Source organism: Chlorocebus sabaeus, chromosome 11 (genome assembly GCF_047675955.1).
Source record: "Chlorocebus sabaeus isolate Y175 chromosome 11, mChlSab1.0.hap1, whole genome shotgun sequence".
Taxonomy (NCBI): Eukaryota; Metazoa; Chordata; class Mammalia; order Primates; family Cercopithecidae; genus Chlorocebus; species Chlorocebus sabaeus.
This window is the reverse complement of record NC_132914.1, coordinates 110,333,191-110,359,432: the sequence shown is the minus strand read 5'-3', so window position 1 is coordinate 110,359,432 and position 26,242 is coordinate 110,333,191. Positions and strand designations below refer to the sequence as shown.

Here is a 26,242-nt window from a genome sequence, read left to right as displayed (position 1 = left end):
GTATTGCAAAACCGGCGAGGACTAGAAATTGTCTTCTTAAAGGAAGGCGGGCTCTGTGCAGCCCTCAAAGAACAATGTTGCTTTTACGCAGACCATTCAGGAGTGGTTAAAGATTCTATGGCAAAACTAAGAGAAAGATTAGACAAACGAAGAAAAGAAAGAGAGTCTCAACAAAATTGGTTTGAAAGCTGGTACAACCAGTCCCCTTGGTTCAGCACCTTAGTCTCCACTATCTTAGGCCCCCTTATCCTACTCATGCTCATCCTGACTTTCGAGCCGTGTATACTTAACCGCTTGCTCGCCTTTATTAAAGATAAATTAAACATTGTACACGCTATGGTCCTGACCCAACAATACCAGGACCTCAGGACAGAAGAGGAGGCTCAAGATTGAGCTTCTAAGGCACAAAAAGAGGAGGGAATGAAAATAGGCCACAAAAACTTAGAAACTTAGAGACTTAGAAACTTAGAGACTTAGAAACTTAGAGACTTAGAAACTTTAGACTTAGAAACTTAGAGACTTAGAGACTTAGAAACTTAAAAAGCTTAGAAAAGCCACACCAGGCCCTAAAGCACCCGCCCAATGACCAGGTGGCCATCTAAAGCACCTGCCCAACGTCCATGTGGCTATCCAAAACACCCACCCAAAATTCCCGGAACTCAAACAGAAAGACAAGTCCGAGAAATACCCCACGCGGGTTCAAACCAACTAATCAGAGTAAGACACCTTGCTCAGACCATAACCTGCTCCAATCATCTTGCGCCTCAAGCTTTGTGAGTTTCTGTGGTTTTTACCTTTATAAACTGTCTGTACTAGGCATTCGGGGTCCTGTGGCCAGCTTCGGACATAGGACCCTAGCGCGCTAGCAATAAATCTCTCCGCTGTGACTTCCGTGTCGAGTGGTCTCTCGCGACGACCCCTGCCCAGGAAGGAATCTAAAAACTAGGTTCCTACAGAGGCAGGAGAATTTCTTGAACCCGGGTGGTGGAGGTTGCAGTGAGCCGAGATGGTGCCACTGCACTCCCGCCGGGGTGATAGAGCGAGGCTCCATCGCAATAAATAAATAAATAAATAAATAAATAAATAAATAAGGCTGAGGTGGAAGAATCGCTTGAACCCCGGGGTGATAGAGCGAGGCTCCATCGCAATAAATAAATAAATAAATAAATAAATAAATAAATAAGGCTGAGGTGGAAGAATCGCTTGAACCCAAGAGGCGGAGGTTGCAGTGAGCCATGATTGCACTGCTGCACTCCAGCCTGGGCCACAGAGTGAAAAACCCTGTCTCAAAAAAATATATAAAAAAGAAAAACTTTGAGGTTCAAAAGATATTTTCATAAGAAAATGAAAAGATCAGCCACAGACACAGACATGGAGGAAATATTTGCAAATCATGTGTCTTATAATAGACTTGTATGTAGAAAATAAAAATAACTCTTATAACTCAAGAGGACAACTCAATTTTTTTAATGGGCAAAAGAGTTGAGTAGACATTTAAAAATCAAAAAGACAATCCCAAATATCATCATGTAGATAAATAAACAAACTAGCTTTCATATATTGCTGGTAGGTACAGCAGAATACCAATTGGTACCACCAATCTGAAATATAGTTGGCAGTTTCTTAAAAAGTTAAACATAGGCCAGGCACAGTGGCTCATGCCTGTAATCCCAGCACTGTGGGAGGCACAGGCAGGTGGATCACCTGAGGTCAGGAGTTCGAGACCAGCCTGGCCAACATAGCAAAACCCCGTCTCTACTAAAAATACAAAAATTAGCAGGGCATGCTGGCGGGCCCCTGTATTCCCAGCTACTTGGGAGGCTGAGGCAGGAGAATCACTTGAACCTAGGAGGCGGAGGTTGCAGTGAGCTGAGGTTGCTCCACTGCACTCCAGTCTGTGTGACAGAGCGAGACCCTGTCTCAAAAAATAAATAAGTAAATAAATAAAACAAATGAAAAATAAACTAACACATAACCTAGCAATTCCACTCTTAGGAAGGTGCCCCCCAAGTGAAAACATAAGTCTACACAAAGACTTAAATATAAATGTTCTTAGCAACATCACTCTTAACAGCCCAAAACTGGAAACAACCCAAATGTCATCAACAGGTGAATGAATAAACAACTCGTGATATTTCCATAGAATGGAATGCTATACAGCAATAAAATTCTATACAGGAATGAAATACTAATAATTGCTACAACCTGGATGAACCTCAAAAACATATTAAGTCGAGGGTTTTTGGCCCAGTAGCTCACGCCTGTAATCCCAGCAATTTGGAAGGCCAAGGCAGGACAATCGTTTGAGCTTAGGAGTTTGAGAGCAGCCTGGCAACAAAGTGAGACCCCATCTCTACAAAAAATACAAAAATTAGCCAGGCATGGTGGCATGCACCTGTAGTCCCAACTATTCAGGAGGCTGAAGTGGGAGGATCACCTGAGCCTGGGGAGGTCGAGGCTATAGTGAGCCGTGATTGCACTGCTGCACTCCAGCCTGGGTGACAGAGTAAGACCCTATCTATTTAAAAAAAAAAAAGTCAGCTGGGCATGGTGGCTCACACCTGTAAATCCCAGCACTCTGGGAGGCTGAGGCAGGTGGATCACCTGAGGTAGGGAATTCGAGACCAGCCTGACCAACATGGAGAAACCCTATCTCTACTAAAATACAAAAAAATTAGCTGGGCATGGTGGCACATGCCTATAATCCCAGCTACTCGGGATGCTGAGGCAGGACAATCGCTTGAACCCGGGAGGCAGAGGTTGCAGGGAGGCAAGATCACGCCATGGCACTCCAGCCTGGGCAACAAGAGGGAAACTCTGTCTCAAAAAAAAAAAAAAAAAAAAAAAAAGGCAGAATTTTTCAACCTCAGCTCTACTGACATTTTGGGTGAGATAATTCTTTGTTATGGGGGACTATCCTGCCAATTGTAGGATATTTAGCAGTATTATGAGCCTCTACCCACAAGATGCCAGTAGTAGCTTCTCTCAGCTGTGACAAGCAAATGCATCTTCTGATTATTGCCAAGTGTCTTCTGGAGGGCAAAGTTGCCCCAGGTTGAAAACCATTGTGCTAAGCAAAAAGTCAGATGCAAACAATTACATACTGCATGATCCCATTTATATGAACTATCCAGGAAAGTTAAATGTGAGTAGAGGCCGGGGCAGTGGCTCACGCCTGCATCCCCAGCACTTTGGGAGGCCAAGGCAGGTTGATCACTTGAGGCCAGGAGTTCAAGACCAGCCTGGGCAACATGGTGAAACCCTGTCTCTCCTAAAAACACAAAAATTAGCCAAGCGTGGTGACGTGCACCTGTAATCCCACCTACTTGGGAGGCTGAGGCACGAGAATTGCTTGAATCTGGAAGGTGGAGGTTGCAGTGAGCCGAGATCACGCCACTGTACTCCAGCCTGGGCAACAGAGCGAGACTCAGTCTCAAAAACAAAACAACTACAACAAAAAAATGTGAGTGGAAACAGAGATTGTTTGCAGATTAGCTCATGGGAATTTGGGGGAGTGATAGAAATGTTCTAAAACAGGATTGTATCTAAAACTGATGTGGCAACTTTAGATTCATTTACAAAAATAGTCATTGAGTTTTACACTTACAATGGGTGAATTTTATGGTAATGTAAATTACACCTCAATAGAGCTGTAAAAAAAAAATTACACGCGTGATTAGTACCATGCAGGAAAGGTGAGAGAGTTTCCACAGGTTGTAAAGTGCTGTGTGTTCCTGTCTGAGAAGGGGTAGCCATTGAGCTAAGACCTAAAGAATGAGAAATTGTTAATCCAGGGAGAAATTGTTCATGGGGGGTTGGTTTCTGACATAAAGTAACATTATACGTTAGTGCCTGAGAGCAGGAGGGGTTTGAGATAGGCTGTTTTTTGTTTGTTTTGTTTTTGAGACAGAGCCCCTCTCTGTTGCCCAGGCTGGAATGCAGTGGTGCAATCTCAGCTCACTGCAACCTACGCCTCTCCGGTCTAAGCAATTCTCCTGCCTCAGCCTACCAGGTAGCTGAGATTACAGGTGCCCGCCATCATGCGCTGCTAATTTTTGTATTTTTAGTAGAGACGGGGTTTCACCATGTTGGCCAGGCTTGGTCTCGAACTCTTTTTTTTTTTTTTTTTGAGACGGAGTCTTGCTCTGTCGCCCAGGCTGGAGTGCAATGGCGCAATCTTGGCTCACTGCAAGCTCCACCTCCCGGGTTCACGCCATTCTCCTGCCTCAGCCTCCCGTGTAGCTGGGACTACAGGCGCCCGCCACCGCACCTGGATAATTTTTTGTATTTTTAGTAGAGATGGGGTTTCACCGTGTTAGCCAGGATGGTCTCGATCTCCTGACCTCGTGATCCTCCCGTCTCGGCCTCCCAAAGTGCTGGGATTACAGGCGTGAGCCACTGCGCCTGGCCTGGTCTTAAACTCTTGACCTCAGGTGATCCACCCGCCTCGGCCTCCCAAAGTGCTGGGATTACAGGCGTGAGCCACCGTGCCTGACCCTGTTTCATTTATTTTTAACACGAGTTCCAGTCGGCAAATTGATTTCACTGCCCCATAAAGGGTTGCAACCCTAAGATATTATTTTTTAAGCAGTTTTAGATACACAGCAAAATTGACAGAAAGGTAGAGAGAGTTCCCATATACTCCCTATTCCCATATGAACAGCCTGCACCACCATCAACCTCCCCCACCAGAGAGGTGCATTTGTTACAGCTGATGAACCTACATTGACACATCAGCAGCAGCATCCAAATTCCATAGTTTACATAAGGGATAAGGGTTCACACTTGGTGGTGTACATTCTGTGAATTTGGATAAATGTATAACGATGGTATCCATCATTGTAGTAAGGTACATAGTATTTTCACTTCCCTAAAAATCCTCCCTATTCTGCCTATTCATCCCTCCCTTCCCCCAGCCCTTAGACAACACTGATCTTTTTACTATCTCCATAGTTTTGCCTTTGCCAGAATGTCATATAGTTAGAGTGATACCATATGCAGCTTCTTCAGATTGGCTTCTTTCACTTAGTGATATGCATTTAAGTTTCTTCCATGTCTTTTCATGGCTTGACAGCTCATTTCTTTTTAACGCTGAATAATCCTGTATTCCATTGTCTGGATGCACTACTGTTTATTTAGCTATTCAGTTCCTGAAGGACATCTTGGTTGCTCCCAAATTTTGGCAGTTGTGAATGAAGCTGCTATAAATATCCATAAGCATTTTTTGTGTGCAGGTTTTTGTGTGGACATGCATTTTCAACTCCTTTGGGTAAACACCAAGGAGTGCAATTACTGGATCGTACAGTAAGAGCAGGTTTAAATTTGTAAGAAAACAACCGTCTTCCAAAGTGGCTGCACCATGTTGCATTCCCACCAACAATGACAGAGTTTTCTGCTTCACGTCCTCACCAGCATTTGGAGTTGTCAGTGTTCTAGATTTTGGCCATTCTAATAGGTGTGTAGTAGTTAAATATTTTTTTCAAGTTGGAGAAGTTGATGGTAGAATAATCTAAATTCACTACTAGGAAATCTTTCTGTCTGAAACTGCCGAAGTGATACTGTCTACAGTTAGATATAACCAGAAATAAGCATTTCTAAAGTGACACTGTAACCAAAAGAGGAATTAAAGTTCCTGATGAACTGATTGATAAGGAGGGGAGACTGGACAATAGGGAGTGATTTAAGGGAACTCAGTCTTCTTCAGTCACTAACAGGAGAACATGAATAATGTAGAAACCAGCAAAATTAAAAACGAAATAGTAAAAAGGAGTAAAAACTGCTTCTGTTTTGGCTGTTTATAAAGCCTTTGACACAAAAACATATACCATATTATTTTGTTGAATAATCTATTTTAAGAAATATTAAAGTGTTTGATATTAACATATAATTTTTGAAGTAGTACTAAAAGTCATAAAAATGTAACACTTTTGAGCAAGGATTTCATTTCATTCCCACAACAGTGCTGTGTCCCCATTTCACAGGTAGAACACCAAAGCTTGGAGAGGTTAATCGACTTACCCAAAGCCACACAGCCAGGAAGTGGTGTGATGCTGGAATTGCATTCCAGATGTGTTTTTAGTTTCCACTTCAGTAATGAGGAAATGAAAGCCCAGAAGATCAAGAGGACTTGCCCAAGGCTATATAGCTTGTGGCCAGTGGAAAGTATTTCATCATAACCAGCAACATAGAAATCTGTCCGGGGAGGGGGGCACATTCCCTCCCAACCTGAGTCACTATCCCGTGTCCTCTGTCTCCAAAGCACCAGATAATCCTAGAGCCTACAGCCACCCAGGCAGCATTACAAACAGGGTCCCATCTGTCAATACCTCCAGCTTTCACTGCTGCAGCCCTAGCCTGGGAATCTTTTACAGACCAATTATAAACCGTAAAACACAGGTTCTCAAAAAGAACGAGAGAGGAGGATTGGGTAATAGTTCAAAACTAGTCACAGAAAGGCAAAAAAAGAAACCACTCAACTATGAAAAAGTAAAAACTTAATTACATTTAAATCTTTTATTTAAAAAATTCCAAGCCCTGAGTAAAGGGATGCAAAACAATTCATAGGCCAATTCTTGGCCTACAGTTTTATCATGAAAATATAACTCTTGGCCAGGCACAGTGGCTCACGCCTGTAATCCCAGCACTTTGGGAGGCCGAGGCTGGTGGATCATGAGGTCAGGAGATCGAGACAATCCTGGCTGACATGGTGAAACCCCGTCTCTACTAAAAATGTAAAAAATTAGCCAGGCGTGGTGGCGGGCACCTGTAGTCCCAGCTACTCGGGAGGCTGAGGCAGAAGGATGGCGTGAACCCGGGAGGCAGAGCTTGCAGTAAGCGGAGATTGCGCCACTGCACTCCAGGCTGGGCAATAGAGCGAGACTCCGTCTCAAAAAAAAAAAAAAAAAGAAAATATGACTCTCTTTTCTGACTCCAATTCAGGACATATATATTTTGCAAAACAACATTATCCTATTATGCCAGCATCTCCCAGTGAGGAGACAGGCCTATTGGTAAATCTGGGTTTGGCATCTCATTTATTCAACAGTGATTTTTTTCTTTTTCTTTTTTTTTTTTTTTGAGATGGAGTCTCACGCTGTCACCCAGACTGGAGTGTACAGTGGTGCGATCTCAGCTCACTGCAACCTCCATCTCCCCGGTTCAAGTGATTCTCCTGCCTCAGCCTCCCAAGTAGGTGGGATTACAGACATGTTTTACCACACCCGGCTAATTTTTGTATTTTTAGTAGAGACGGAGTTTTGCCATATTGCCCAGGCTGATCTCAAACTCCTGACCTCAGGTAATCCACCTGCCTTGGCCTGCCAAAGTGCTGGAATTACAGGTGTGAGACACCGAGCCCAACCGCAACAGTGATTTCTGTATTGAGCACCTACTGTATAGTAGTTGCTTCGGATAGCAGGTTTCATCATGAATCTATTGCTTCTTTCTAGCCCCTCCCTTTCCCCCTCTCTAAACTTGAAAGACTCAGATAAAACATACAGAGTTCGAAGAAAGCTAGAGGTTTGGAGGGTAGTGAGATCTTTCTGAGGCTAAAAAGAAAATTCCTCTTGAGCCCAGGAGTTCAAGACCAGCCTGGGCAACATAGCAAGACCTTGTTTTTTTTGTTTTTTGTTTTGTTTTTTTTGAGACGCAATCTCACTGTGTCACCCAGGCTGTAGTGCAGTGGTGTGATATTGGCTCACTGCAACCTCTGTCTCCCAGGTTCAAGAAATTCTTCCGCCTCAGCCTCCACAGGTGCCCACCACCACACCCAGCTAATTTTTGTATTTTTAGTAGGGATAGGGTTTCACTATGTTGGCCAGGCTGGTCTCAAACTCCTGACCTCAAGTGATCAACCTGTCTCAGCCTCCCAAAGCGGTGGCATTACAGGCGTGAGCCACTGCGCCTGGCCAGAAGTCAATCTTCAAATCAAGAGACTGGACAGACTACTGCTAATGGGGTGCTGGCTCTGTCACTTCCTAGCTGTAAACTAACTAGAATCATCTAACCTCTCTCTGTCTCCCTTTCTTCATCTGTGAAATAGAGGTAATAGCACCTACCTCCTAGGGTTCTTGCAAGGATTAAAGGAATTAGTTCGTATATAGCATTCAGAACAGTGTCTGCTACACAGTAAGTTCTCAAGAACTTACTTAGCTAATGTTAAAATGGTATTCCTTAAAATGAGATCTGGACGAGGATGGAAAAACTACCTATCAGGTATTGTGCTTATTACCTGGGTGATGAAATAATCTGTACACCAAACCCCCATGACATGTAATTTACCTGTATAACAAACCTGCACATGTACCCCACAACCTAAATTAAGAGTAAATTTAAAAAGAGAGAGAAAAATCCATCTTCCACACTCCAGTTGTTTCGGGTTTTTTTTTTTTTTTTTTTTTTTTTAACACCCTCTGACTTTTCCACGTGCCCGTTTGGATTTGTAGGGTAGTTGTAAGTGTTGGGTTTTTTCCTTCTCTCCAGGGGGAAAAAATATATAATTTAGTTCAAATCTTTTTTTTTCCTCAAAATATTCTAAGAGTGAAAGTAATAAAATATCCAACAAGCCTGTTTGAATGAAGATGAGGTATAATTTGCATGATAAAGATATATTTCCATTTATGAAGTTCATCAGCAGAATTAATGACAAATAAAGGGAATATCCAATTAAAGTTTCCCATCCATTAACAATTTGCTTCACTCTCAGGGCAGGAATTTTAAAAGGAGATGCTTAAGTTGGAAATGATTTAAATATTAAGGTTAGTGGCATTAAAAAGGACTTGAAATGATCATATTAGGATTCAAGGAAAAGAGATTCTCCAGTCATTTTTGTCGTCAGAGTCAGATGCATTTCCCCTCAATCCTAGTTCCACAGGCTTTTTCTTGTTCACGAAAATGAGCTGTCAAGAACTGATGGGTCTCATCATAATCAAAGAAAACAAGTTTGCCCTTTAAAGCAAAAGAGGTAATTTGGCTGAAAGCAAATTGGAAACATTTCATATAATGTTGCATTTCCAGCAGCATTCTCTGAAGAATTCAGGCGTTTTGATTTATGCCTGAGAGCTTTGGGGTACAATGGAGAGGACTGCATTCATTAACTACCTTGTTCACATTCATCCTGTGGCCATGAGCAAAGATCCTTCATCCTCAGAGAGGCTGAGAAAGCTCCATGGCTGTCCCTAAAACTTTTTTTTCACTTATGAGATAGGATCTAGGCCTGGCGCAGTGGCTCACACCTGTAATCCCACCACTTTGGGAGGCTGAGGTGGGCAGATCACCTGAGGAGTTCGAGACCAGCCTGGTCAACATGCTGAAACCCTGTCTCTACTAAAAATACAAAATTAGGCTAGCATGGTGGCACATGCCTGTAATCCCAGCTACTGGGGAGGCTGAGACAGGAGACTGCTTGTACCTGGGAGGCAGAGGTTGCAGTGAGCCAACATCACACCATTGCACTCCAGCCTGGGCGACAAGAGCAAAACTCCGGCTAAAAAAAAAAAAAGAGGAGAGATAGGGTCTTGCTCTGTCACCCAGGCTGGAGTGCAGTGGTGCAATCATGGCTCACTGCAGTCTCAACCTCCCCGGCTCAAGCAGTCCTCCTGCCTCAGCTCCCCAAATAGCGGAGACTACAGGTACCTGCCACTGTGACGGCCTAATTTTCTTTTTTTTAACTTTTTGTAGAGGTCTCATTTTGTTGCCTAGGCTAATCTTGAACTCCTGAGCTAAAGCAATCTTCCCTCCTTGGCCTCCCAAAGTACTGAGATTACAGGTGTGACCACCATGCCCAGCCTCCTAAAACTTTGTCTTCAGGAAAAGCCTCAAAGGATCTCATGAGATTAATTAGGGAACAGGAAGTGTGTGTGAACCAAAGTGACTGAAGATAATCCTCAGTCCTCTGCTCCCAAAGGGGCTTCTGGTTGTTTTTTTGTTTTGTTTTGTTTTTTTGTTTTTTTTTTTTTAAGAGACGGTCTCCCTCTGTTGCTCAGGCTGAAGTGCAGTGGCCTGATCATAGCTCACTGCAGCCTCAAACTCCTGTGCTCAAGCAATCCTCCTGCCTCAGTCTCCCAAAGTGTTGGGATTACAGGCGTGAACCATGACACCTGGACTGATTTTGAATTCATTCTGCCTTGCCAAGGAACTAAACATCCTTAGCACCTGATCTGGCCTTTCTTTTTCGTTCTTAGTCACTTTAGGTGTTTCTTTGATTCCCTGCCATTCTCTTGGTGTGCTCTTTGGTTTGGTGAGTTGAAGATATCTTTGTGGCTTCAAGTGTCACTTCCTTCTCCTGGGCAACACAGCGAGACCCTATCTCTACACAAATAAAAATACAATAATTAGCTGGGCATGGTGGCACGTGCCTGTAGTACCAGCTACTTGGGAGCATGAGGCAGGAGGACTGTTTGAGCCCAGGAAGTCGAAGTTGCAGTGAGCCATGATTGTGCCACTGCACTCCAGCCTGGGTGACAGAGTGAGACCCTGTGTCAAAAAAAAAAAAAAAAAAAAGAGGAAATGGATCATGGGAAGGCCAAGACACCATTGTCCACTGCAGTACGGCAACTAGAGCTCAATGAGTTTAAAAGTGAGCTCATTGTTCTCCCCTCCAAACTTCCTCTCCCAATTTCTGCCATAGTTTCTTAAGGGCCCCATCTTTCTCTACCAGTCACCCAAACTCAAAACTCTTTCACTCATCAAGTCCTAATGATTCTTTCTTCAAAACATTTCTCACATCTACAGATAATATGAAAATAAAAGTGGCACAGGTAACCTGTAAGTAGTAACTTACAGCTTTCATTGGTGCTTTGCTTCTTAGGAGAGGGGGGAAAGACAGACAATAAACAAATAAACAGGTGTATATAGGGATGTCATATGCTGATACTTAACCTGGAGAACAAACAGGATAAGGGGGAAGAGAAGAAGAATCATGGTGAGGGATGGGGATGTTATGGTGGGTGTCCATCTGAGACATGGTGTTGGCGGGTGGACAGACATCCTGGGCAGTAGGTGTTCTCTCTTTTTTTTTTTTTTTTTAAGAGATGAGGCCTTGCTATGTTTCCCAGGCTGGTCTTGAACTTCTGGGCTCAAGCGATCCTCCCACCTCAGCCTCCCAAAGTGCTAGGATTACAGGCGTGAGCCCCTGTGCCTGGCCAAGGCAGCAGGTGTTCGTTTGATAGTTGCATCAGAAATCACTAAAGTCCTGGATTTGGGATTTTCGTTTTCCTGTGTTAATGCTATTAGTTATTTACTGAACTTTTACAGCATGCAGGCCCTGTGCTGAAGCTTCTCATTGATCCTGAGGACTCCTGTTTTACAGCTGAGGAAGCCTAAGCTCTGGAAGATTAAATGAGCAGCCCAGAGACCCCCAGCAAGGATTTGAACCCAAGTGGGGCTGTGAAAATCTAGTACTTTTAGCCATGGTACTATGAAAGCAATATAAATTACTGATCTCTGCCCTACAGATTTTTCTGAAACAGTTATTTATTTACTTATCTATCTTTTGAAACAGAGTCTTATTCTGTTGCCCAGGCTGGAGTACAGTGATGCAAACTTGGCTTACTGCAACCTCCACCTCCTGGGTTCAAGAGATTCTCATGCCTCAGCTTCCCAAGTAACTGGGATTAACCCAAGTAACAGGCACGCACCACCATGCCTGGCATTCTCTCGTATTTTCAGTGGAGACGGAGTTTCGCCACATTGGCCAGGCTTGTCTTGAACTCCTGACCTCAGGTAATATGCCTGCCTTGGCCTCCCAAAGTGCTGTGATTACAGGTGTGAGCTACCAGGCCTGGCCTGAAACAGTCTTTTAGCTAAGCTTTTTACTCTGTAATAAATGTAGATTTATAGAAAAGTTGCAAAGATAGTACAGAGAGTTCCTGTATGCCCTCCATTCAGCTCCCCCTAATGTTAACATCTTAGATAAACTTGATGTGTTTGTGAAAACCACAAAATTAGGCCCGTCACGGTGGCTCATGTCTGTATTCCCAACACTAGGAGGCTAAGGTAGGAGGATTGCTTGAGCCTAGGAGTTCAAAATCAGCCTGGGCAACATAGTGGAGCTCATCCCTACAAAAAGTTAAAAAATTAGCCAGGCATCGAGCACCTGTAGTCCTAGCTACCTGAGAGGCTGAGACAGGAGGATCACTTGAGCACAGTAGGTTGAGGCTGGAGTGAGCCATGGTCACACCACTGCACTCCAGCCAGGGTAACAGAGTGCCTACAAAATTAATGTTGGTACAATGCTATTAACTAAACTTTAGACTAGATTTGGATTTGGATTTGGATTTCTCCAGTTCCACTAATGTCCTTTTTCCACTCCAGAATCCAATTCAGAATGCAACATCGCATTTAGTGAAACGGTTTTTTAAATTGTATTTCAAAGTTATATTTCACCACCATCCATGCCACCAATTTTTAAAATCAGTACTTAAAAATGGCCGGCGTGGTGGCTCAGGCCTGTAATCTCAGCATTTCGGGAGGCAAAGGCAGGTGGATCACCTGAGGTCAGGAGTTTGAGACCAACCTGGCCAACATTGCAAAACCCTGTCTCTACTAAAAATACAAAAATTAGCCAGGCGTGGTGGTGTGCGCCTGCAGTCTTAGCTGCTCAGGAGGCTGAGGCAGGAGAATCATTTGAACCTAGGAGGTGGAGGTTGCAGTGAGCCGAGATCGTGCCACTGTACTGCAGCCTGGGCGACAGAGCAAGACTCTGTCTCAAAAAAACAAAAAAACAAAACAAAAAAAAACAACTTTAAAATCAGTGAAAATGTGCCATTCCTAGTCCTGTTAGTCTTAACCACTGTCTGCCCTGTCCCTGTCCCTGTCCTGCTCAGACTTAGGCTGACGCCTGCGGTTCCATTGCCCAGGCTCCCTTGTCAGTTGGTTTCCTGCTGGTTTTGGCCAAGGGCAGTAGAAAGAGAGAAACCAAGGTATTTCTCCTCCCCCACTGCCACCGTTCTTTCACCTGCATTTCCGGCAATGTCTCTAGCTCCTCTGGGAACTGATGGCTGTAGTTCAAGCTTCCCCTGGGTGACCCTGGGCCCCAGGCTCACCACCTCTTCATGTAGTGGCTTCCTGCCATTGACAATTGTGGGATGGCTTTGTCTTCCCCTGGTTGGCCTCTCAACTCTCCCATCACTGAGGTAACCAGTCTCTGGTTTTAAATCCTTAGAATGGCATCTGTCTTCCTGGCTAGTCCCTGCCTGACACATGTGCCTGAGACGCCTCCAGGCTTGGTCTTCCTGCCCTTGTGGCCCTAACACCCTCAAAGCTGAAAACTGCTTCCAGAGAAAAGTTCTGTGTAAAAGCGACAGAGGACCTAAGATGAACTCTTAATGTCAACAGTTGTGGTTTCTGCAGCCACACTAACCGCACAGATGTCAGCACAGCTACACTCACACCTACCTCTTCCTTTTGCAGGATGGCCAGAGACAATAAAAGCATGAAACCCAAGTAGTCTACCGAAGTCTCCATCTCTGCGGACCTACAGAGGCACAGAGGGCTGCTCACAAGATGGCTTTAGACATTCTTGCCATGGCCCCTTTGTATCAGGCCCCTGCCGTCACCAGAATAGGGCCAAAGACAGACCCATCTAAAAGGCCAGCTGACCCACTAAAACCCTTGGTTCCCTCTAGGACCAAACTCACCACCATTGAGGCCAAAAGGATCATGTCCATCCTGGATGAGGCGATCAACAAGGTGGAGCTGGTGACCCTGCTGTCATATGTGGCATCCAACAGAGAGGATGTGGAGGGGGTGCTGGGGGAGGACATCATGAGGGCAGTGAGAGAGCACGAGGATCTCTGCCAGCTCCTCCTGGAAAACATCAGGTGCCTGAAGGAGAAAGAAAGGCAATTGCAGGAGCAGGAAGAGGCTGAGGAGGAAGGGTGGCTCAGAGACCGCCTCCTTTCCATAGAGCTGCAGAAATCCAGCCTCTCACCACTTACGCAGCAGATCAAAGACTCCACCAAGAATGTCCTGAGACTCTTGCTTAGCAACCCACAGGCTGCTAGGCTCCTGCAGATGCAGACGCAGAGTAGAAGTGCAGAAGCCCAGAATTTTATTGACAGCCTAATAGAGCTTCGTGGTTTCCTATTTGAAAAACTAGTCACTAGTCCCATGGAAGCGAGGGATAAGGCCCAGTTCATACAGGATATCAATAGACAGAATAGTAATAACCAACAAATCATCGATACTCTTGAAAATGAATTGGCGGAGAGAATGAAGAACAGGAATGCAGAGGTATTGTTTCATAGTACTGCTGAAATTACTGAAGGAGTGACACAAATCTTTTTTGTTGGTTGGGTTTTTCCTCAATGATTGATTTTTTTTTTTTTTTTTTTAAGATGTAGTCTCGCTCTTTGTCCAGGGCAGAGTGCAGTGGCATGATCTCAACTCACTGCAACCTCTGCCTTCTGGGTTCAAGTGATTCTCCCACCTCAGCCTCCCAAGTAGCTGGGATTACAGACATACACAACCACGCCCAGCTAATTTTTGTATTTTTAGTAGAGATGGGTTTTCGCCATGTTGGCCAGGGTGGTCTGGAACTCCTGACCTCAAATGATCCTCCTGCCTCAGCCTCCCAAAGTGCTGGCCACTGCGCCTGGCCAATTGATTGACTGATTTTTTGATACAGGGTCTCACTCTGTCGCCCAGGCTAGAGTGCAGTGGCATGATCACAGCACACTGCAGCCTCCATCTTTCAGGCTCAAGCAATCCTCCCATCTCACCCTCCCAAGTAGCTGGGACTACAGGTGTGTGTCACCATGGCTGGCTAATTTTTTGATTGTTTGTAAAGATGGGCTCTTGCTACGTTGCCCAGGTTGGTCTCGAAATTCTGGGTTCAAGAGATCCTTCTGCCTTGGCCTCCCAAAGTGCTGGGGTTACAGGCATGAGCCACTGTGCCCGGCCTCCCCCATGATTTTTTTTTTTTTAAAAGATGGAGTCTTGCTGTGTCACCCAGGCTAAAGTGCAGTGGCAATATCTTGGTTCACTGCAACCTCCACCTCCTGTGTTGGGAATGCATACTTGGTGTCACCAAAATCAACACTGAGACAAAGGATCTCTCAGCAAGGCTAGTTTACTTTCTGCAGAAAGGGTGCCACTCACTAGCAGTCTTCCCACGAGAGCACACGTGAACAGAAGAGACAGGGTCATTTATAACCTGACGCATCCACCCTCTGCTGTGTCCAGTTTCCATTGCCTGGAACGGACCTCACATTCTGTACTCAACCCGATTGGCTAGCAGCTTAGAACTTCCCAAAAGAGGCAAAGGCAGAGGGGAACAAAGGAAGAGAGGAAGTAACTTCTGGAATGCTGAGAGAGGGAAAAACACCTCCAAATAAGGAAGACGAGTAGGCTATCACCTAATGCTTGCTCAGACTGGTTCAGGTATGCCAGGGCAAATATCTAAGCTAAAATGTGGGAGCTAAGAACAGAGTATATTGATTTCTTATTTTCTTTTTTTTTTTTTTGAGACGGACTGTTGCTCTGTCACTCAGGCTGGAGTACAGTGGCACGATATCGGTTCACTGCAAGCTCTGCTTCCTGGGTTAACGCCATTCTCCCGCCTCAGCCTCCCGAGTAGCTGCAACTACAGGTGCCTGCCACCATGCCTGGCTAATTTTTTTAATTTTTATTTTGTTTTTATTTTTAGTAGAGACGGGGTTTCACCATATTAGCCAGGATGGTCTCGATCTCCTGACCTCGTGATCCACCCGCCTTGGCCTCCCAAAATGCTGAGATTACAGGCGTAAGCCATGGCGACTGGCCTATTGATTTCTTTATTATAGCTAGCTGAATTGAAGAATATTAGCACAGGTCTTTGAGTAAATTTTGGTTCTAAGAGAGGTTACTACCTATTCTGAATTAGACTGGGAGGAAAGTCCCTTTGAAGAGGAACCTCTATTTATTTCATTTTCTACATACTGGGTTCAAGCAATTCTGGTTCAGCCTCCCGAGTCGCTGGGACTACAGGTGCTTGCCACAATGCCCAACTAATTTTTTTATTTTTAGTAGAGATGAGGTTTCACCATGTTGGCCAGGCTGGTCTTGAATTCCTGACCCCAAGTGATCTGCCCGCCTTGGCCTCCCAAAGTGCCGGGATTGCGCCTGGCCTAAATAGCTTTTCTTTCTTTCTTTCTTTTTTTAAATTCATTTACTCCACAAATTATTGTAAGTACTTACTAGGTACCAGGTCTTATAAATAAGCCCATGTGGTTGCAGCCTCATGGAGTTCACAATAAGGAAGGTAGGAATTAAAAACTCATTTAATTACAGTTTTGAGAAGGACAATGTGCTATAAGGGAGTGTTACAGGAGAACTCAACTTATACCAAAAGGGTCAGGGCCATTGAAGCCAAGATATGAAGAATGCGAGGGCGTGAACCAGGCAAGTACAGTGAGGAAGAACCTTCCAAGCTACGGAGTAGCAAACTTTTTTTTTTTTTTCTGAGACAATCTTAGTCTATGCCCAAGCTGGAATACAGTGGTGTGATCTCAGCTTACTGCAGCCTTCATCTCCCAGGTTCAAGTGATTCTTGTGCCTCAGCCTCCTGAGTAGCTGGGATTACAGGCATGTGCCACCATGCCTGGATGATTTTTGTATCCTTTAGTAGAGACAGAGTTTTGCCATGTTGGCCAGGCTGGTCTTGAACTTCTGGTCTCAAGTGATCCTCCCACCTCAGCCTCCCAAAGTGCTGGAATTACAGGTGTGAGCCACAGCACTTGGTCGCAACTTTTTCTACAAAGGGCTAGATAGTAAATACATTAGGCTTTGTGGGCCAGATGGTCTGTTGCAATTACTCAACTCAGCTCTGCTGTTATAGGGGGAAAGCAGCCACAAACAATATATAAATGAATGGGCAGTGTTCCAACAAAACTTTACTTACAAATACAAGTGACTGGCTGGATTCGACCTGTGGGCCATAGTTTGCCAACCCCTGTTCCAGGTGGAGGGTAGAGTGTACCTCAGTCATGAGATAGGAATAAGCGTGGCTAGTTCAGAAACCCAGAGAATGCCAGTGAGCTAGAGGGAAGGGGAAAGATGGGCTGGGAAAGCAGGGGAAGGAGACAGATCACATGGGGCCTGGAGACCTAATCAAGGAATTTGGTCTCTAGAAGTTTTTAGTGTTAGAGACAAGATCTTGCTCTGTCACCCAGGCTGGAGTGCAGTGGCACGATCATAGCTCACTGTGGCCTTGACCTCCTGGGCGATTCTCCTGCCTTAGCCTTTTGAGTAGCTGAAACTACAGACATGCGCCACCACTCTTGGCTAATTTTTTAAAGTTTTGTAGAGACATGGTCTCACTATGTTGCCCAGGCTGGCCTTGAACTCCTGGGCTCAAGCAATCCCCCTGGCTCAGCCTCGCAAGTAGCTGTGACTACAGGCACATGTGACCATGCCTAATTTTTTTCTTTTTTTGGAAATGGGGTCTCTGGCCAGATGTGGTGGCTCACATCTATAATCCCAGCACTTTGGGAAGCTGAGGCGGATGGATCACTTGAGGTCAAGAGTTCAAGACCAGCCTGGCCAACATGGCGAAACCCTGTCTCTACTAAAAAAAAATACAAAAAATTAGTTGGGCGCAGTGGCTAATGCCTATAAGCCCAGCACTTTGGGAGGCCGAGGCGGGTGGACCACCTAAGGTCAGGAGTTCGAGACCAGCCTGACCAGCATGGTGAAACCCCATCTCTACTAAAAATACAAAAATTAGCTGGGTGTGGTGGCGGGCACCTATAATCTCAGCTACTTGGGAGGCTGAGGCAGGAGAATCACTTGAACCCAGGAAGTGGAGGTTGCAGTGAGCCAAGATCGTGCCATCACATTCCAGCCTGTGTGACAGAGTGAGACTCTGTCTCAATTAAAAGAAAGAAAGGAAGGAAGGAAGGAAAGGAAAGAAAGGGTGAGAAGAAAAGAGAAAAGAAAAGAAAGGAAAGAAATGGGGTCTTACTCTGTTACCCAGGCTGGTCTTGAACTCCTAGCTTCAAGGGATCCTCCAGCCTCAGCCTCCTGAGTAGCTAGGATTATAGGCATATCACACCAGCTAGAAGAATTTTTAAGAAGGGAAATGGGAGTGTGGTGGCTCACACCTGTAATCCCAACACTTTGGGAGGCCAAGGCAGGTGGATCACTTTAACTCAGGAGTTCGAGACCAGCCTGGGCAACATGGTGAAACACCGTCTCTACATAAAAGACAAAATTAGCTGGGTGTGGTGGTGCACACCTGTAGTCCCAGCTACTCAGGAGGCTGACGTGGGAGGATCACTTGAGCCCAGAAGGCAGAGATTGCAGGGAGCTGAGATCGCACCACTGTACTCCAGCCTGGGCTACGGAGCAAGACCCTATCTCAAAAAAAAAAAAAAAAAAAAAAGAAACGGTAGCATGATCCCAAACCTAATAATAATTGTCATATTGGACACATACAGTGTATTTGTTTTACATACATTTTCTCTCTAAATCTTTACAAAAATCCTGTGAGATGATGTGTGAGTACAGATTTGGCTGCTATAACAGAGACACCCAAAATAGCTTTGGCTTAGTTAAGACGGCAATATATTTCTCTGTAGTGGAAATACCGGAGCTGGTGTGGCATCTCTGCTCCCCAAGTTGTCAGAGGTCTGGCTTCTTCGATGTGACTTTCCTGCTGACCCCACGTGGGACTTCTGCCTGTGGGCCAAGATGGCAGCTCCAGCTTTCCCCATCATGTGGCCCCCAGTCCAGCCAACAGGAAGGAGGAAAGGGGAGGAGAGGGCTTGGTTCTGCCCCTTAAGGACACATGTGGAGGTGGCACACAGAACTTCCACGCCCATCTTGTAGCCACACCCAGCAGAGAGCGCTGCTAGGAAGGACCTGCCACCTGTCACCGGGCCGTGTTATGTTCCACATTCTACCCCACAGCCTCTCTGGGGAGAACAGACATGGGCGGTAGCCAGGCTGCACTGTCACAGGCCCTTCTGTTTCTATCCCCCACCACTGATGAGAGGTTCAAGGCCCTGGGAAGCTATTCACTACCCTCCTCCCTGGTGCTGGGTTGGGCACTTCGCATTGAAGTTGTCCTTTAAAGCATTCATCTGACTTTGTTGGTAACATTCACCCAACTTTGTGGATAACATATCTGTGTGTGGTATGTGTGGTCTTGAGAGGTTTGGCTCCTCCACAAGAAAAGGGGACCTTGTCTCTTTCAGCCTGCCACTGTGTCCCTAGTAAGCCTGTCCAAAAGAGGGGCATGATGTATACTTGCTGAGTGGACAGAGGACGGGCAGCTGAGCCCTCGGGCAGTGAGGTTACTTGTAAGGTGGAAGGAGCATCATCTAGGAATAGGCAGAGGGACACAGGTGGCCGTGCTGGTCTCATTCAGGTGCTAGAACCAGCTTGGGGCTTCACCTTGGACTGACCTGGGGTCAAATGCCATTTTTGCCAGGTGGACAAATTTCATGTCATTGAACCTCAGTGTACAATGAGGGGAGACACCAATCAGGCACGTGTGGGGAGTCTACAAGGAGAGAGCTCTGACTGCCGGTCATATTCCGAGCTCCTGGTGCCTCAAGCCTTGCCTGCAGGATGGGCTTGCCCCAAAGGCGCTGCCTCCCTGCCCCCAGTGTGCAGGAGGTGAGCAGATGCCCGGCAGGCCTGCTGCCAGCTGACCCAAGCCCAAGGTGACGTGAGCAGCCATAGCACCACTGTGCTCAGAGGGAGACTCTAGTGTATATAAGAAGCCTTGAGGGCTTCTTTACAAAACTGTCTCATCCTCCACCCCAATTCCTGTTCGAGAATCCACCCAAGGCAGGGGACAAGCCAGGCATAGGCCCTCAGGAGAGAGCCTGGTGGTGATCCCTGCAGCCTGTGTTCATCGCACACCTTCATGCACCCCACCAAGTGTCTGCCAGCTGGGCCTCCCCTCCTGTGTCCCCAAGAGGAGGATCACTGCTGTCCCGGTCCTCCCCTGTGGCCTCAATCCAACAAGCTTGTACCCTTCATTCGTGCAAGGAAATAGAAAGTGGTGGCCAAGAACGTGGGCTCGAGGTCAGACAAACCTAGCTTCAGGCCCCCGTTGAGCTGGGCAACCCCAGACAGATGAAGCCACCTCCTTGAGCCTCAGCTTTCTTGTCTGTTATCAGGCTGTCCCTGACCTCCACTGCGGGGTTGGGGGTGCGATTAGAGAGATAATAACCCAGGTGGCATGCCTGGCCCCGAGGGAGGATGCAGTGGTGCCAGCCTCTGGTGACTGTCAGTTGGTATGGAGGGTTTTTCTTGAGATGGAGTCTCACTCTGTCACCCAAGTTACAGTGTAGTGGTGTGATATCTCCACTTACTGCAACCTCCACTTCCCGTGTTCAAGCAATTCTCCTGCCTCAGCCTCTCGAGTAGCTGGGATTACAGGCATGTACCACCATGCCCGGCTAATTTTTGTATTTTTAGAAGAGATGGGATTTCATCATGTTGGCCAGGCTGGTCTCAAACTACTGACCTCAGGTGATCCACCTGCCTCAGCCTCCCAAAGTGTTGGGATTACAGGTGTGAGCCACTGTGCCCGGCTGGGCATGGAGGTGTTAACAGAGCCCTTTCTCTTCCTGGCTCAGGTGGAAAAGGAGAACTTTGTGATCCAAGAACTGAAAAACCACTTGCACCAGGTGCTCAAGTTCTCAGAGAACAGCCTCCTTCGCACTAAGCAGGAGGCCGAGAAGCAGCAGAAAGCCGATTTCCGGGCATCACAGGCCAGGGTAGCCAAGATCCAGCAGGAGATCCTGCAGCTGCAGTCACAGTTTTACAACCTGGTCATGGAGAACCGGGAGGCGGAGCAGGCGCTGAGGAAGGTGCCCCGGGAAGTGGGAAGTGGGAAGCGGGAAGCAGGGAGGATGGGCCGGTGGGGCCCCTGGGGCGGGGGACGGGTGGGACTGTCCCATCACTCCTGGAGGTCCAGCAGTGTTGGGCAGGGCAGGGCTGCACCAGCTACTCAGGAAGTGGTGTGGTGGAGGGGAAGGGCACAGGAGCAGGGAAGGCCCAAATCCGAGCCAATGTGTCCCAGCTACTTGGGAGGCTAAGCCAGGAGGATCACTTTAGCCCAGCAGTTTGGAGGCTGCAGTGAATCACGACTGCGCCACTGCATTCCAGCCAGGGCAAGAGAGTGAAACCTTGTCTCTTGAAAAAACCCAAAACCATTTGCCTTCATCATCTCAGCCAAGACCCAGGCCTAGCACACACCCAACTTCCAAATCTCTTTCCTCGTAAAAGGCACCCTTTTTAATACTTGTCCCCAGTCTCTTAGTGTCACGCTCTTGAGCATCTGATGGAAGCCACAGGCCTCTCCCCCAGCAAGAAGGCACAGATGCACATATACATCCTAGTGGACAGTTCCCCAGGGAGCCCAGACCCCCTGAAGCTGGCCTATCCATGGTGCCCAAGCTAAGTGCTCTTGCTCTGTAGGATTAAGAGGTTGATTGATTGATTGATTTTGAGACAGGGTCTCACTCTGTCACCCATGCCAGAGTGCAGTGGCGTGATCATAGCTCACTTCAGCCTCCAACTCCTGGGCTCAAGCGATCCTCCCATCTCAGCCCTCGTGAATAGCTGGGACTACTGGGGCATGTCACCACGTCTGGCTAATTAAAAATTATTATTATTGGCCGGGCGCGGTGGCTCACGCCTGTAATCCCAGCACTTTGGGAGACCGAGGCGGACGGATCTCCTGAGGTCAGGAGTTCAAGACCTGCCTGGCCAATGTGATGAAACCCTGTCTCTATTAAAAATACAAAATTAGCCAGGCGTGGTGGCGTGCACCTGTAATCCAGGCTACTTGGGAGGCTGAGGCATGAGAATTGCTTGAACTCAGGAGGTATGGTTGCAGTGAGCCGAGATCGCACCACAGCACTCCAGCCTGGGCAACAGAGTGAAACTCCATCTCAAAAGAAAAAAAATTCTTAATTTTCGTGGAATCAGGGTTTTGCTATGTTGCCCAGGCTGGTCTAGAACTTGTGGCCTCAAGCAATTCTCCTATTCCCACCGCAACCTCCCAAACGGTTGGGATGAGCCACTGGCCCAGCCTGTTTATTTTTAATTTAGGTGAAACTTATATAATATGAAACCATTTTAAAATGAGCAATTCAGTGTCATTTAGTATATTCACAAAGTTGTGCGACCCCAATTCCACCACTTCTATCTAGTTCCAAAACATTATCACCTCAAAATGAAACTCCATATCCGTTAAGAAGTTACTCCCCATTCTCTTCTTACCCCTGTCCCTTGCAATCACTAATGTGCTTTCTGTCTCTGTGGATTCACCTATTCTCGACACTTCATATGAATGGAATCCTCTGTGGCAGTTGTGTCTGGAATCTTTTATTTAGCACCGTGTTTTCAAGGTTCACCCATGTTGTAGCATGGATCAGTGCTTCATTGCTTTTTATGGTGGAAATAATCTTTTAAAAACAAGATTAGATCAGGTCCCTCCACTGCATCTATATCACCCAGTGGCTTTACCTCACCCTTTCCTGAGAATACAGCCTCCTCTTGCTGACACTCCCTCTGTAACACAGCCTTTCCCTTGGACCTTGTTGGGGACCACTACCCTGCTCACCACTCCCTTCCAGCCACACTGACTCGATTTCTGTCCTTTTTTTTTTTTTTTTTAATTTTTATTTTTTGAAACAGTCTCGCTCTGTCACCCAGGCTGGAGTGTGGTGGCGTGATCTCAGCTCACTGCAACCTCCGCCTCCTGGGTTCAAGAAACAGCCTCCCAAGTAGCTGAGATTACAGACGTGCATCATCATGCCCAGCTAATTTTTGTATCTTTAGTAGAGATGGGGTTTTGGCATGTTGGCCAGGCTGGTCTCAAACTCCTGGCCTCAAGTGACCTGCCTGCCTCAGCCTCCCAAAGTGCTGGGATTACAGGCGTAAGCCACCACGCCAGGCCGATTTCTGTCCTTTAAACAACACAAGCTTGTTCCTACCTCAGGGCCTTTGCACCTGCTGCTTCCTCTGCCTAGGATGTCCTGGAACCAGGCTGCTGGTTTCAAATTCAGGGTCTGCCACCCATTAGCTCTGTCACCTTGGGCAAGTGAGATAGCATGTCTGAGCCTCAGTTTCCTTGCCTGTGAAATGGAGAAAAGAGAACCTCCTTGTGCGGATTCAATAGGCGAGGCATGTCAAGCACCTGCCACAGGGCCTGGTGATGCACAGAGGGCTCAGTGCTGTTGATTGTTAATATATTTCATCAAACAATGACAAATTGGATCTTTTCTAGAAGAAATATAAAGTAGAAACGGAAATCGAGAACTGGATCCAGAAATATGATACAGAGATGGGTGAGAAGCAGGTATTTGTCGCTGAATAAGTCTCTCTTTCGTGCTTTTCCCAAGACTTTCAGGAATGGGATGAATGGGAAGAGCAGCCTTGGGATGGTCCATGGAGTGGGCAAAGTTCTGAGCCTCTCTGCGGGGAACACCTGCCTCTGTTTAAATGGTTTGTCCAGCCTGGGGCAGAATGAGAGGTGGGAAAGAAAAGAGCCAGAAGCTGCAAGGCCAGGTGTGGTGGCTTATGCCTGTAATCCCAGCACGTTGGGAGGCCGAGGTGGGAGGATCGCTTGAGCTCAGTAATTCAAGACCAGCCTGGGCAACAAAGCAAGACCCAGTCTCTATTAAAAAAAAAAAAAAAAAAGCGACTGGCTAGAAGGGCCTGACCCTGGGCCTAATGATCATGGCTCCATCTAGTGTCCACATCCTATACTCCTCTGGATGGGCTCCTGCCAGCACCCCCACAAGCTGGAGCTCCTCCCCACAGACTCAGATGGGAGCCTGCCTCTACCGCGTCACTCAGTCACTCAGCCAGTTTTTATTGAGCACCTGAGATGTGCCAGTTGTGTGGCCTTAAGCAAGGTACTTGACCTTCCCAAGCCCGTTTCTGCATCTGATTAGCAGAGGCAGTAATTACCATCTTGGGACCCTGGCAGGGATTGGGTGAGACACCATAGCTGCGTGTGTGCCCAGCATCGGGTCTGGCCTGGAGGAAGTGCTCAGGGGGTGAGAACCTTCAAATGGAGACACCCCCAAACCCTTCACCCAGCACTGGGATAACATTGGTGGCCCATGGCTCCAACCCAGAGGCCAGAGAAGCCTGGGGAGCACTGGAGGTAACACGAGCCAGAGTGAGCCAAAGCCAGGTGTGCTCTTCAGAGGAGGGCAAGTCAGAATCTTGTCCTGGGCAACTGTCAGGGCCTGGAGAGGGGAGCTTTGCAGGCTGGGACTCTCATTTCTCTGGGCCGCATGAGGGTTGTGGGTTGGTTGAGGGCAGGGACCTTGTCCACCCAGCTCTGTGTTCTCTGGCAGTGCTCTGCTTTTTGTAGATGCTGGGTAAACGTCAGTGGAAGGAAGGAAAACAGGTGTAAATGACAGCAGGAGAGGCTATGGTTAGACATAAGGAAAAACTCTGGAACTCCGTTTGAGGCTTGAGAAAGTTCCTTCTCCTCTGGTGTCTTGTGGAACAGACTGCTTTTATGGCAGCAGCCTCCATTTCTTGTGTCCCCACTGTGTGCCTGGCATCATGTCCAGTACATTGTGTCCATCAGGCCATTTAATCCTAGAAACAGCCCCTGGGTTTGGAATCGTCCTCATGTTTCAGATGAGGAAAAACGGAAGCCTGAAAGGTGAAGTCAGTTGAGGTGTGGCAGAGCTGGGACTTAAAACTAAGTCTGCCCAACTCACAAGCCCGTGTTCTTTTCCTGTTCCTGAAATTATTTCAATGGGGTCTTTCCTAGAGTTGGGATGGAGCCCATCCCCTCTCCCCATCCACCTCACTGGGACCGAGATGCTGAACAGCTTAGCTTAGGGGCATCGCTGGGGCAGAAGCCCATTTGGGAAGGGTGGGGGGCCTTAGGGAGGAGGGTGGGAGGAGGCGCTCTATGCATGGTGACCCCAGCCCCACCCCTCGCCCCAGGAGGAGTTGGAGGATCTGGAAGCTGTTCACAGGGAGGAGAAGATCGCTCTGGAGGAGCTGAAGCGGAGGCACAAAGTGCTGGTGGAAGAGTTTGTGCAGATCCGGGAAGAACGAGAGATCAACTCCAAGAAAAGGATGGAGGCAGAGCAGGAGATGGTGCGCATGGTGCGGGCGGCCACGTTAATCCAGGCCTTTTGGAAGGGATACCTGGTGCGCTCCCTGCTCAGATCCAAGAAGAAGCGGGGCAAGGGCAAAGCAAAGGGCAAGGAGAAGGGCAAGCAGAAAGGCAAGGAGAAGGGCAAAGGCAAGAAATGAGCTCTCCACCCCAGCCTGCTACTGACCTTTATCCTCCCAGAGACCAGGCCAGGAAGCCACCGGGATAGAGAGCACTAGATTCATGGCTTTCATGATGTTTTTATTTAATAAATTAAAAAGTATTTGAAGCCGCATTGAAGGGAACGCTCTATGAATAAATCTCTTTACCCAGGGCTGTGGACTATGTGTGTCCAGCTCACAGATGGCGTTTCCACGAGGAGCGTGCAGCCTGGGATGTCAGCCCGGAGATGATGGTTCCTTACTTCAGCCTTACTGGGCAACCAGACCCCAGCTGCAGCCCGGAAGCTGCCATGGCCATGATGGACACATCACCCACCAGGGCAGTGGGGTGTGGGTCCCAGCTGCCCATAGAGGGCACAGAAGCAGGCAGGGAACTCCAGGAGGGGCAGGGCCTCAGGTTTCAGGCGGCCCCCAACCCTGTTCTGGGATTAATTTGCCTGCAACTTCCCCCGCTCCAGCACTGTGAAAGCTCAGAGGGAGTCCTGAGGTCACAGCAGCCCCAGCTTCACATTCCAGGGAGCTGAACAATTATTTAAAACAACTTTTTTTTTTAAAGCATATAAATTGATTTAATGTAAGTTTTACATGACACCGGAGCCTTCATGAGGAAATGTAGACCCGAAGAAACAGTTGAGCCTGTGCGCTTTTACGCTACATTTGATGAAGAGTAGATAGTTGTGGTGATACATAATAGGGCAGAAAAGGTATGATCTACTGGTAGTAAGCTGGGGGAAATTTAGCAAGACCTGTGTGTTTAGATTCTTCTCTGTGTCCCTGTGTCTTCAGAAATAAGGATATAACTTTCCTCAGGGTATAGGGAGGGCACCTCTCACATGAGAGTCTTATGACCTGCTTCAGGAAAACACCAGAAAATACTTTCTTTTTTTTTTAAATGTAAAAAATGTTTAGGCCAGTCATGGTTACTTACACCTGTACTCGCAGCACTTTGGGAGGCTGAGGCAGGCAAATCACTTGAGCTCGGAAGTTT

General features: G+C 47.0%; 1 protein-coding gene across 1 annotated transcript in view; it reads left to right on the top strand.

Moving 5' to 3' along the window:
* The window catches only part of DRC10 (dynein regulatory complex subunit 10), a 34,509-nt gene extending 9,037 nt beyond the window's left edge, over window positions 1–25,472 (top strand). Inside the window, exons 2-5 of the mRNA XM_008004820.3 lie at window positions 13,411–14,232; window positions 20,571–20,804; window positions 23,231–23,302; window positions 24,919–25,472. Of these exons, the coding sequence (XP_008003011.3) occupies window positions 13,504–14,232; window positions 20,571–20,804; window positions 23,231–23,302; window positions 24,919–25,233 (1,350 nt within the window). The 5' untranslated portion in view covers window positions 13,411–13,503 and the 3' untranslated portion in view covers window positions 25,234–25,472. The remainder of the gene's footprint in view (window positions 1–13,410; window positions 14,233–20,570; window positions 20,805–23,230; window positions 23,303–24,918) is intronic.
* Window positions 25,473–26,242: the final 770 nt, after the last annotated feature.